This window comes from Cryptotermes secundus, unplaced genomic scaffold (assembly GCF_002891405.2).
Source record: "Cryptotermes secundus unplaced genomic scaffold, Csec_1.0 scaffold273, whole genome shotgun sequence".
NCBI classification, from domain to species: Eukaryota; Metazoa; Arthropoda; class Insecta; order Blattodea; family Kalotermitidae; genus Cryptotermes; species Cryptotermes secundus.
The window spans coordinates 1,689,549-1,703,088 of NW_019744109.1; the positions used below are offsets into that span (position 1 = coordinate 1,689,549).

General features: G+C 37.9%; 1 protein-coding gene across 1 annotated transcript; it reads left to right on the forward strand.

Moving 5' to 3' along the window:
* The first annotated feature begins 6,355 nt into the window (after nucleotides 1–6,355).
* On the forward strand, nucleotides 6,356–13,097 carry LOC117283088. Its single transcript, XM_033755447.1, has 4 exons — nucleotides 6,356–6,621; nucleotides 8,514–8,586; nucleotides 9,092–9,176; nucleotides 12,841–13,097. Exons 1-4 carry the CDS (start codon nucleotides 6,401–6,403, stop codon nucleotides 13,053–13,055), a joined length of 594 nt encoding a protein of 197 aa, XP_033611338.1. The 5' UTR covers nucleotides 6,356–6,400; the 3' UTR covers nucleotides 13,056–13,097.
* Nucleotides 13,098–13,540: the final 443 nt, after the last annotated feature.

Consider the following 13,540-nt stretch of genomic DNA (forward strand, 5'->3'; position numbering starts at 1 on the left):
GCTACAGATCCAGAGGTCCGGGTTCCATTCCTGGCTCTACCAGATTTTCAGAAAAATAGTGGGTCTGGAATGGGGTGCACTCAGCCTCGTGAGGATAATTGAAGAGTTATTTCAAGGAAATAGCGGCTCCGGTCTAGAAAACCGAGATTAACGGCCGTGGGGATCCGTTGCGCTACCACGCGACACACTCTATCCTCTAAAGTTGGCATTAACTCTGCCGACAAGCGGCGGTCGCTCGGTCGGTATAGTTCGCTTGCTGACTGAAACTATGGAGTTCGTTTTTTTATGTGACAGTGAGTAGGAGCTCCATCTTGGATGAAAATGAAGTTTGCACTGAGTTTTTGTTCTTCCACTTCCTGTAAGTGTAAACGACCTAAAGCAACGCATCACAACAGCCGTTGCAAGTGCTGACGAGGACATGTTCCTGTGTGTTTGGAACGAATTGGATTATCGTATTGATATCTGTCAAGTGACAAAAGGCTCATATATAGAACATTTGTAACTTAGTCATACGAACTTAGAGATATATAATAAAAAAAACACGTAATTATTTTGGCTGTATCAATAATACTGTAACGTGTTTGGAATTCAGAAAAGCCATCCCTATGGAAACGCTAGAAGAGACCGTTGTATAGGAAGTAACAACAGCCATACTGTAATCCTAACAGTGAACCGTTCTATCGAGAACATCGAATCTCCACGGTTACGACGAATACACGGAGCGTTCCCACAGAGACAACGCAATAACAATGGGTCGTTGCGTAGGAATCGCGGAATCAACAAAGCAGCGTTTCCATGGTTATAACAAAGGCAGATTTGCATAGCAGCGGCCGAGGTTATAAAAAGGGGTTGAATGCATTCGCTGAGAAAGTCTCAGGATAGACGCCGAGAGCTACAGAAGTATTGGCCGAGATATTGTGTAAGCAGTAATTGTAATACTGCAAGAGCTAATACGTAATTGTAAAGGGTGTGAGTGTATATGTGAAGCACAATAAAGGTTCGCTGAATCCGAGACCCACGTGAAGTTGTTCGTCGCGTGACACACAAAACACGCAACAATACATTGTGTCCGGACGAAAGGTATCAAATATAAATAATATCTCAGAAAGAATTTATTACACATATTAATGGGTTACCCCATTACAAAAGGAAACTATCAAAGTTGTTTCTGAGTAAATAACTTTCTCAATAAATTTCAACGTGGGCTCCCTTGGTGGCACGACAAATATCCAGACGATCCAGCATATTTGGTGTTACCATAGCCACAGCGTGCCTTATGCGGTCTTTCAGGTGTTGCAGGTAATCGATCTTAACCTGGTAAACAATGTTCTTCACATAACCCCACAAGAAAAAATCCAGTGGAGTTAAAGCTGGCGACTAGGAGGCCAAGCGATTGATCCAGTTCTGCCAATCTATCTCCTAGCCATCTGTCTGTCCAAGTGATTCCTAACATGCGCGTAAGCCGGGCATAGAAGCAAAACTTACAGAGTTTCCCTTTCCGATGACATAAACCGGATACGTGTATGAGAATTAGTTTCCTAGATATAATTTTTTATTTTTCATCCGGACACCTTATACTTCGGTGTCGATAAAACGTTTATGGGAAAATATTTTGGAAGATAATCTATCTGAATGATAAGAAAACAATGAAATAATTTTAACTGAGATATTTGCTGTACATACTGAGTTATGACGCTTCCTCATGCATAAATTATTAATATTCGCCTTGTCATTAGCCATCACATTAACTATAAACCTGGAAGTGTTAGAAGAACGAAGAACCAAATAACATAAAAGGGTGTTTCGATAGATTTTGAGTATATGGAATGCATTCTGTGGTTAAGGATCTATGAAGTGGTGGCACTTTCAGTTCATTTTTCATGGATTACTTACACATGTAAACTATTTTGTGTGGTTAATATCTTCTTGAAAACATTATTTCTCGATGTTCAGCGCATGAAATTTTCATAAGACACATTGAGAATAAAGTTTTGGAATTGTGTAGTCCTAAGAACAAATGGAAAGTTATGTAAATTGTTTAAGATATAATAATTTATTTTCATAATTTATACTGTCGTGTTTTTATTTCTAAGACTTGCAGTGAACTTTTTAACTCTCTTCTTTATCTAATGTAAGAGAGCAGGAAAACATGATACTCTCTCATGTTCCTAACAATCTAAAACGTAGTCCTTGCACGCACACACACACACATATTTATTTATATTGACTGTTTATACACACCACTCAGAACTAGACATAATTATAACACTATCGCTGATCTACACACTTTACGACGTACATTTCACAGTTACACATACATACACTAGTGCCTTCAGTGTTCACTAGTCGTATCCTGGCAACGGATTTCAACATAGGAATTATACCAATCTCACTCTAACTGCAGCACACATTAAGTATTTTTGCATAGCCTAATTCCTTTCTGGCCATTTCAATCATCTTCGACTACCATCACAAGAGACTCCCTCAGTTCTAATTCAGCCTGTCTTGAGACTTCTATTACGACCGACGGTCAGTCGGTGAGTCGAACTTGGAATAAAGCACCCATCTGGGGCTTACGACCAGATTTTTATTACTGTCAGACAGTTACGAGTTTTTTGATGTGGAACGCTCTCTCTGACGAAAAGACAAGTCTGTCGTTTACAATTGCTGTTGACTCTCGCAAGTGCAGTCATTTTCGGGTCAGAGCCCCGTGGGATTCGTGACCATGTTTTACTGTCTCAGATTCGAGACTTCCCTTTTTGTCGTCTTAATGTCGTTGCCAACGTTCTAGTCCAACAATACCTTGATTGTTGTTTACGTAGTCGTTGCAGCGGGAACGTGTGTACCCAGCCGCTGCCTAATAATAGACGTCTGTTGAATCGTCTATTTCATAGCAATGGCTGTACTCGTTACAACATAAAAAATGACATAAGTGATTTATCGTAGTAATTACAAAGCAACGAATTGTGGAGTGTTAACACGTTGTATGAACGCAAGTTACGAGTATCTAGCAAGTCAGGTAAGTCAGCAACATTTTGTTTCAGTGTATCGTGTCTATTTTGTGAATATTGATGATATTTTGATGTTGATATACAAGAATTTCTTGGGAAAACTAAGTTAAAGTACGTTCGTTTTGACAGCTAAAGCTATAAAAAGGCAAAATAAAAATACGTCATACAACACCATATAGATTATATAAATCCTGCATGTTGGTTACTAACGACTGAAGAAGTTGAAATACCTAAACAGTTCAAAGAAAGTCAGAGTTACTTTGCAACTGGCGGGTTACCATCAATCACTTCGTCTTGGCGTCAACCCAGTGAGACTCACGACCAGAGATCTTTTTTTTTCTAACTGAGGCCTTATGTAGCATCCTCTCTGATGAGAAGATGGGGTTTTCTCTTATGAATATGCACGGCCTTTCGCACATATAGTATGCTACTGAACATTCTTCCTTTTGCACTATATACGTACAACAGCAGTTCAGTCACTAGAACCGTCGTAAGCTTGACCACCGCCAAGTTTAAGCCTCTTATATTTTTGTTCAAAGAAATAAACAAGGAGCCCACTTCGATTAGATAGAACAAGGTCCGCATAGAAAACGAAGAGTACAACAATTCTTCTATTGGTGAGCGTGTATTCGTTGTCGCGGGGACGCTTTTTACTGAGCCATTGCCTAGCAGCGACAGGGGGAATACATATACAGACACATAGACAGCAACATGAGCTCATAAATATCTTTTTTTTTTTCAAAATAAATTTAGGCTAAAATCTGTACTTTTCTATCCCTGTATCTATGGCTTGTGTAACTGCGTCCTCTGTAAGTCGGGGAGTTACTGTGTATTATTTAGAAGAAATTCAGTCTTTAGAACATTGAGTGTAAAGTACGGACCGCTGTGGGGGGCGTGGCAGCTTGGCGTTCACCATTATATGGAAAGGAGAAGCTGGGGCCATTGGGGCTTGCTCCAGCACCATATTTCCAAACTTCCGGTTCTTCACAAGCATATCTGAAGCAGAAGTACTCCAGATTATTCTGTCAGTATTTGACACAGGCCGTTGAGGCGCGTATATAATTCACGGCGTATTCTCTTCCCCTGCCTTCAACAATGTGTTTCCTCGGGAAGCGGTTTGAAACAATGCGGCATCACAATTGTTGGCATACATACCTAGTTTCTTCGGTAATCCTTGGACGATATATTGGATCACAACAAACGCATAAAGTCTTGTATTCACGATAACATTGTTTTTGTTGAGGGAACCTTCGCTGCAATAAAAAGTCCAGGTAAGTACAAACAGATAAATCGTGTGACATTACGTATTAGTTGACTATATGGTATGCTCCTTTAGAGAACTAGATTAATAGACCTGTACCTCGTACGGTCCAGTATAGTTCCGTGTTGAAACTTCATGTATCGTCATAGCAGAAATATCGTGGCCAATCGAATAACTATCCACTGGTGCGGAGACATCATTGGTTGTTTAAATTCTTCTATTCAACTCTTCCGTGACACCCACTATCCTAAGTGGTTTATCTCGGGTTTCTTCTCTCCAGGTAAATGCCGGGATGGTGCATTATCGCTTCTTTCCATATCATTAATCACCAACATTCAATCATTTGATGCTACATAGTCTCAGATACTGCCTCACTCGCTCATGGAGCTGGGCCCTTCTTGAGAACTACTCAAGAACTTCCCAGTATTTTATGGAACCTGAAGGTTCATTACCGTGTTCACAAGAGCCCTCCACTGGTCTCTATCCTGAATCAGATCAATCCAATCCATACCATCCCATCTCTCTAAGATCCATTTTAATATTGTCCACTCACCTACTTCTTGGTCTTCCCAGTGGTCTCCTTCCTTCCGCCTTTCCCAACAATATCCTCCCCCATTCGTGTTACATGCCCTGTCAATCTCATCCTCCTTGACCTGATGTTATACATGGAGAAGATTATAAGTCATGAAGCTCCTCATTATGCAGTTTTCTCTAACCTCTTGTCACTTCATCTCTCTTTGGTCCAAATATTCTCCTCAGCATCCTGTTCTGAAACACCCTCAGTCTGTGTTCCTCCCATGAACTCAGAGACCAGGCTGTTGAATAAAATAATTAATCTTCTTTGTGCAGTGGGCTCTTTCCACAGGGGGTAAAACAGTCAAAGCATGAAGCTAACCACTCACCTACATCTAGTATCAGTGTCAAGAATGGTCGAATTATACCTCCATTTCTCATATGTCTTAATGGCATCATTCACAATTATTTACAGGAACAATTTCACTTGCTTACTTACCTACCTATATTTTCACAGAGATCAGAGGGGTTCATAAATTGATAACTTCACAATTCTCATAAAATTTCTGGTAGCACATATTACCAAGAATTTGTTTGTAAGACAGACTAATTAAAATGGAGCTTAATAACTGACATTAGACTGGATTCACTTGGCTCAGTGGGAGGCTCTTGTGAATACAATAATGAGATTGGTTTCTATAAATGTTTATGTGCTGTGTTTTGTTTGAACATGTTTGTGTGTTATTTGTCTGTTGTCTTATTGTAGTACCACTGCCACCAGGTGAAAAGCCATTCACAGTTAAATAATAATAGTAATAATAATTACTTACTTACTCATGGAGCCAAGCCCTTCTGGAGGAGCCACCAATTCTGCAGCTACTCAAGAATTCCCCAGAATTTTATGGAACCCGAAGGTTCATTATCATGTTCACAAGAGCCCTCCACTGGCACCTATCCTGAGCCAGATCAATCCAATCCATACCATCCAATCCTATCTCTCTAAGATCCATTTTAATATTGTCCACCCACCTATGCCTTGGTCTTCCCTGTGGTCTCTTTCCTTCTGGTTTTCCCACCAATATCCTACATGCATTCCTCGTTTCCCCCATTCGTGCTACATGCCCTGCCAACTTCATCCTCCTTGACTTGATCATTCTTATTACACTTCGAGAAGAGTACAAATTATGAAGCTTCTCATTATGCAGTTTTCTCCAATCTCCTGTCACTTCATCCCACTTTGTTCCAAATATTCTCCTCAACACCCTGTTCTCAAACACCCTCAGTCTGTGTTCCCCCCTTAATGTCAGAGACCAAGATTCACACCCATACAGAACCACAAGCAAAATTATAGTTTTGTATATTCTAATTTTTATGTTTTTGGACAGCAGATGAGAAGACAATAATAATAATAATAATAATAATAATAATAATAATATAACAGGCAGAAATTTCCTGACAAGCTGAATGACTATTAGTTCCTTAGTTCCTTAAAAAGACTATGCTCCATTGAATTCGTTTCTTCATATGGGCAACATACTTCACAGCGTTATTGTATTAAGCTTGTAGGTTCTTGCTCTGAGAGACACTGAAGAAGTTGGAAGAAGCTGAAGATTAAATGGATAATCCATCAATGTCAAGGACAATGCGAATGCAGCTTGCGTTGTGCAGTCTGGAGCTGGAATGTGAGCGTGATGAGACCAACAAAGAGCTAAAAAATCTCCAAGGAAGCCACCCTGTGGCAAACGCAGACCATACTGACCAATACAAGAACCAGCAGCAGGATGCCATATTGCCACCCACTGAATGTGAAACTTCCAGACAGAAGTCTGATATCAGGTAAGAAAATGTCATGAAACCAACACATGTATGACCATCCTGAATGGTACATATACACTAGTTATACACCCCTACAGAAAATTCAGAGCCTGAATGATCATGTCAGTCATAACAAAGAAATTCAGTTGGACTAGTTTGTTACAATCCAGAACTTTACAGTAATTCAATTGCTCCCACTTCAACTAGCCATCTGAAATGATCTCCCTCTATGAGTTTTCCAAATACCGTTTTACACATAAATATTTTCCCAATGTGTACCTCTGCTGTGTACTTGCCTTTAACAGTCTCAGGTAAAGAGTATAAAACATAATGCTTCTTACGGACAATTATCTTCATTCACCTGTTAATATGTATCTTTCTGGTTCACATTATCTAATCAGGTCTGCTTTAAAACACTTCCAATCTTGGCTCTTCTGTTAAAGTGGAAAATGAAGCTTGTAACATAAGCTAAAATTTGGCATAGAAATGTGAGGGTTAAAAATGCAGATGTGAATTTGAACACACTCACTTGCTAAAATTACAAATTTAATTTGTAATGCCAAAAATGCTGAAATCTGTGCCATGAAATTTTGAATTCTGTTTACAACTATGCAAAAATCTTTCCTTCCTTGAACAACAATAGTATTCAAAGACATTACTACATAACACCAAAATTAACACAGCTGTGTCATCTGTCTAAAGAAATACTGGAAGATATTGCAATTGATAAATTTCTAATATGAGAGACCAGAGCGGCCTGTGAAAGTACTACCTACTGGGACATAAGGCCATATAGCCAAGGTAAAATTTTGTAATTGTTCCTCTGAAGGATTAGTGTAAACTTCTTCCTGAATACATAGTGTCACATGCCAGAAGATAGTCATTGCCATGGGGATCTCAAATCTCAGAATGACTTGCATATGTTTAGAAGCAAAAATTATTTCATATTAACTTGCCCTTAATTTAAAATTACTTTTAAGATTACATCAGTAATGTCTTTACTGATGCCACATATGTTACCCAAATTTTTATTTGTGGTATAAAACAAATGTTGAACTTTATAGACTAAGTATAAAAGCGTTTCTTGAATTCTGGTGTTTGCCTACTCAAGGCTTTCCATATTTCTGGTTGATCAAAGATAGGAAAGACAACTTATTTCCTTGCAGCAACCTCACTACTGAGAAGCAACCAATGCTGTAGAATAATTGCCATCTTTAATTACTGTGATAATATTTTAAGGCACATTACTGGTGTGTACCTGACTACTAAATGCTGAGGAAATTACTTATTTTGTGTTGACAAAAAAGATGGATTATCATCATCATCTGCATTTTCATCGGCTCGGCACATGTACGAGGGCTATTAAAAAAAGTAACCCTGGTGAGATTTTAACAAAACATGCAATGAGAAAAATAAATTGTATCATATACAAAAAATATGTACACACTTAAGCTACTTTTCAACGTAGTCACCTGTCATCATTTTTGCAACCTATCTTGCACAAAACTTGTGACAGCCTAGCCTAACTGTGATAATCTCCTAGAGAACAGTGAGTAAAATTTGAGGAAATTCACACAAAAGTTCTCAAATTGTGAAGTGCTGTCATTCACAAATTTTCTGGTCAATACTTTGAACAAGATCATCACTCACTACAGACGGCCAGCCAACCACTTTGCTCTTCATTGTGAACATTTGTTCGCCCATTTTTGAACATTCTACACCACTGCCTTACAGTTCCTTCCTTAATTATATTTTTGTCATAATTCATGACAGATTTCTGTATCACTCATTAGTTGCCTAAAATAAATGTAGGTTACTTTCCGATTAGTCCTCATATCATCTGTTCCAGCCTCTTGAAGACTGTACTCAAATTAATGCCAATGAATTTTTTTTTTGTTTTTCTCCACTTTCAGTTCTGATTCGAGTGGAATGCAGTCTGATCCACAGGAATGTGAGCCAGTTGATGAAGTCAACAAAAACAGCGAGGTAATAGCATTTCATCAGAACATTTCCCTGTAGTATCTTATTAGTGTTATGACTATTACAACAGTACATTTAAGATAACAAATTTTCTTTAGATGCTATGAAGCAATATTATCACTGCTTTGTATTCAGGATGCACAAGGTTGAAAGTATGCTTTCCAGACAGAAATATATCTTGGTTTTTCTTATTTAAATAAATACATTTTAGTGCTATTGAAGGCCATGGCCATATTTTTGAGGTTGATTTCTGCCTTGACATTTGTAAAGATCCCCATACCTTATTTGGCACTACATTAACTCAACAGTTCTAAAATCCAAAAGAGTAAAAGCAACACATGTATTGTCATCCTGTGACATGTTTTTATATTAAAGAAAATTCTGAATGTTGATCAAGGTCTGGATTTCAGGACTGAAGTCAGTAAATCCAACTTCCCAGAGATGCCATTTGTTATTTCCATGATCTGTTCATTGTAACTGATAATAATCTAAGACATTCCCAATGTTTCAGAAAGCCTGTACACAGTTCGATTCAACTGTAAGTCTAAATGAATGTATGCAGAAAGAGCAAATCAAAAAATTGTACCTTGAAACAGGTATGTATAAGAGTTGTACCAAATAATACTTCATATTGAGACATACAATTTTAAAATTTCAACTGCAAAAAAATAGTGCACTGTATTCTCAACAACACATCACCCAATTGTAACAGTCTATCCCTTTGATAATATATGGAGAGATGTCATCAGTTGATCTGTGAATGAATTAAATAAAGTGCTTGCTTCATATTATACACTAAGATTAATGAAGCTGAATGGCTAGAGACACTGTTGAACCTCAACAGCAAAACAGGAAATTCTGAGACAACCTAATCGCCTACTTTCCTTTCATATTATATGGACTGCATAGAAAATGATGCATCCAACAATTCTTCTACTGTGGCATATGTATTCTTTGCGCTGGAAATGCATTTACTGAGCCATTGCCTAGTAACTGAGCTGTTGCTTAGCAATAATGGGGGGGATAAACATACAGATACACAGACAGCAAGACAATCTCATATGGCTACTTTCATTTTTCCAAAATATGGAAAGTAGGCTAATTAGAATCACGCACATTCATCTGTGGTAGTGGAACCTGGACAACAAACATCAAAAACATATCTGGAATCACAACTGAGAAGCACAGCAAAAATATACGAGTATATAGAAAGATTACAAAAGGAATCAAGACATTCTGGATGAAATGAACACTGAACCAGTGTTTTCTGACATATTGGGCTATAGAATAAAGTGGATTTGTCATATTGGAAGAATATGCAATCCCAAAATTAATGATGAAATACATGCTGAATGAAAATGCTATCTGGCAGCTGGATCATAGATGTTCAAGAATTTGAAAAATTCACAATAGTGATTATGAAAACTGAACACAGTAACATGTTCTTCTGAAATGCAGGTTGACTTTCAATGGACTTCACTGTATTATATCCCAGAAAACATAACTCTTCTTAACCAAGACTGTGAGAACCTCAAATCAAACAATCTCATGACTACAAGAAATTAGTACAAGTTGCATAGTCAAATTGCCTATGGGTTCAATTGTTCAATTTATTTATGTCTAATTGAAAAATTAATAAGATTACAAATTACATAAATATAAGTTAAATGTACTTATGCATCACAATTTGAGCCTGTTAACAGGAACGTCGATGAGTATATTGCTAATAAGTGATAAGATTATGAATTATGTAGACACAAGTTAATTATACTTGTGCATCACAATTTGACCCTTTTGTCAAAAACTGTCAATGAATACATTGTTAAAGGTTATAAAACATGCAAGTAAAAGTAAAAGCAAGCAAGCAATCTCCATTCATAGATCCACAGATCCCCATAAGGGAGACTTGTGAATACAGAAAAATACGGTCAAATACAGCGTGAATTTAAATTATATTCTCACTGAAATAGTTATTTTGCTGAGTGGTCAATTAATGTGTTATTAATGATACTATGTCAACTGCAGATATGTCAAATGAGATTTGTTGATAACTTAAAACCAATGCCAGAAATTGGATTCAATCTGAAACCTTCTGAAATAAGACTTGTTTGATGACTTAAAAATAAAGCACCACTTTTCCATTTACACCTAATCCAAAACTGCAGCACTGGTTTTATATATCCATGGTTTTTAATTTGTGTAAAAATGGAAACAATTGGCTGCTTTTTGCACCATGACCATTTGAAACAAATTTTGTAGCTTCCAGACCAACATTGCATTTCCTTGTGACACTTTTTGTATTTTATGTCTAATTTTATGAAGTAATATTTGTGTTCAGTGAGTAACAGACAACTAGATTTTCATTGAGCATTCCGAATTTCCCTAAGGCTGGGATACTGGTTTTACCAACAGTGGAAATTTCCATGTATGTAAACTCCACAATTTGCAGATTACTGTATGGAAATAAAAGGGGCATGTTTTAACAATCGTTCTAGATATTAACTAACTACAACTAATTACCCCATTGAGAAAAGTCCTTCTTGACAAACTAATTGTTACTCAGCTTTCAATCCCTTGCATCTCGCAGAACAAATGTTCATTAGTGTTCACAAGAGTACATGACTTAACTCAGTCCTGAGCCAAGTAAATCTAATCCAGAGCCTTACACCCTATGCCTTTAAGATATGTGGTGCAATCCAAAAGTTCCCGAAATTTGAATTTTGCACATGAGTGGTTGAGTACATTGAAATACCGCTAGGTGGCTCCTCACACACCCTTCTTGAATCAGTGTGGCAAGCAGCGTCGAGTTGAGTGGTTGGGTTTACTGTTGGTGAATGTATTTCCATTGTTGTGTTTCCGTGAGTTTGTGGTTTTGTGATGGCTGACTTGAGAAAGCAGCATGTCTGTATAAAGTTTTGTTTTAAACTTGGGAACACCGCTGCAGAAAAACACCAAATGTTGAAACAAGTTTTTGCCGACAACAGTTTAGGTCAGACACAAACTTACGGCTGGTATAAGCATTTCAAAATGGCCGAACATCGACTGAAGATGACGATCGTTAGGGACGGCTGTCAACTGGCGCCAGACCAGAAAATGTCATGAAAGTTAGGGATCTGATTCTGCAAGATCGTAGACTGACCATCCAAGAACTCTGTAACACCTTGGGACTAAGTTATGGTACATGTCAACGAATTTTGTCAGAGGTACTGAACATGAGGAGGATTGTGGCAAAGTTTGTGCCATGACTGCTGCAAAATGAGCAGAATCAGCATTGCTGGGAAGTCGGCAAGGAGCTTCAACAGCTTCAGGAGGACACAAACTTTCTTTCGAAGGTTGTCACTGCTGACAAAAGTTGGGTTCATGGCTACGACCCTGAAAGTAAGCAGCAACCATCGCACTGGAAGAGCCCTTCTTCACCTCAGTCAAAAAAGAGCTCGACAAGTCAAGAGCAACATTAAGTCCATGTTGATCTGATTTTTTCTTATACTGACGGGATTGTTCACAAGGAGTTCGTCCATCCTGGTCAGACAGTGAATAAAGAGTTCTTTCGTGATGTTCTAAGGCGTTTGAGAGAGAACATGAGGAGAAAACATCCAGAGAAGTGGCGCACGAACGACTGGGTATTCCACCATGACAATGCACGACCACATACGGCTTACATTGTGCAGGAATTTTTGGCTAAAAACAAGATGGCAGTTGTTCCCCAATCATGGTACTCACCAGACTTAGCTCCAGCCGGCTTCTTTCTCTTCCCCAAGATGAAAATCAAGTTGAAGAGGCGAAAATTTGATACAGTTAAGGAAATTCAAGCGGAAACGCAGACAGTACTAAATACCCTAACAAAGAAAGACTTCCAGGATGCATTTGAAAAGTGGCAGAAACGCTGGGATCGGTGTATGCGCTCCCAAGGGGACTACTTTGAAGGTGATGGTGCAGAATAAGATCTATTTAAGATGTAATAGTTTTTATTAATATACTTCGGGAACTTTAGGATTGCACCATGTACATTTCCGTGCATGCCTAGGTCTTTCAATTAGTCTCGTCCTTTAAGGTTTCAAACTAGAACTGTGTATGCATTTATCATCTAAAAACATTAAAATATTTATGACTGTAGGGATAAATTAATGATAGTTATAAAACTTTAGTCCCGTGCAATGTATGAAAACCAGTCAAGGGGGATACTATCCAGTATAAATTTGAGGAAGATGATATCAGAACTGGGTAATGTTGTTATGCACTGGATTCTCTTTATCATTTCAGTTGACGCGTGGAGACCTGGAAAATCAGAAATTGTGTGCCCTGCATGTGGCTCTAAGGGCCAGCCGTTGCTGAGACGTCACCATGGTCAAGTGTTTAAATCTGCATTAGGGATTATCTGCACATTCGGGTATGATTCTTACAAATCACACCTTATACATAACTTGTTTAATATGGCTTTTGGGGATGGTATTCACCTACTTCAATTAGCACTTTAGCATTCTCTTGCAGACACTGAGAACTATAATGATGGATGTCTGTCCAGAACAAAGAAAAATCACTTTCATTACCTTGAAGCTAAACCATTTCTGTATATTACAAATTTATGAAACAATATTCATACGAGATATACACTTTGTGAAAATACTTCATGATTGTCATTCATAACTAATACAGGCAAATTTTCACTTATTTTGATTGTTCAGAAAAGATGTGTCAAGCCTAAATGATTTATCCAATACATCTGAAATGTCAGATAAATTTAAGTTACCTACTTGAAGTATCAATATCCTGTTTGAAGTAAATCATTTCACCAATCAACTCTTCAGATTACTCTGCATCTGGGACCTAGAATTTGTTTGCTTAACTCAGCCAATCCATCTGTTAGATAGTCCAGTGAATTGAGTTTGTATGTAGATACATAAAAAAGATAGGAATGTACTCTGCAAAATATTAACTACCATAAATTGAGGAAAATGTACTC

What these genes read in the sequence shown, in the direction of transcription:
- LOC117283088 (XM_033755447.1), top strand. Translation starts at nt 6,401, where the DNA reads ATGGATAATCCATCAATGTCAAGGACAATGCGAATGCAGCTTGCGTTG. An exon ending in AGACAGAAGTCTGATATCAG is followed by an intron (nt 6,622 to 8,513) that starts GTAAGAAAATGT and finishes CTCCACTTTCAG; the next exon opens with TTCTGATTCGAGTGGAATGC. An exon ending in AAAATTGTACCTTGAAACAG is followed by an intron (nt 9,177 to 12,840) that starts GTATGTATAAGA and finishes TTATCATTTCAG; the next exon opens with TTGACGCGTGGAGACCTGGA.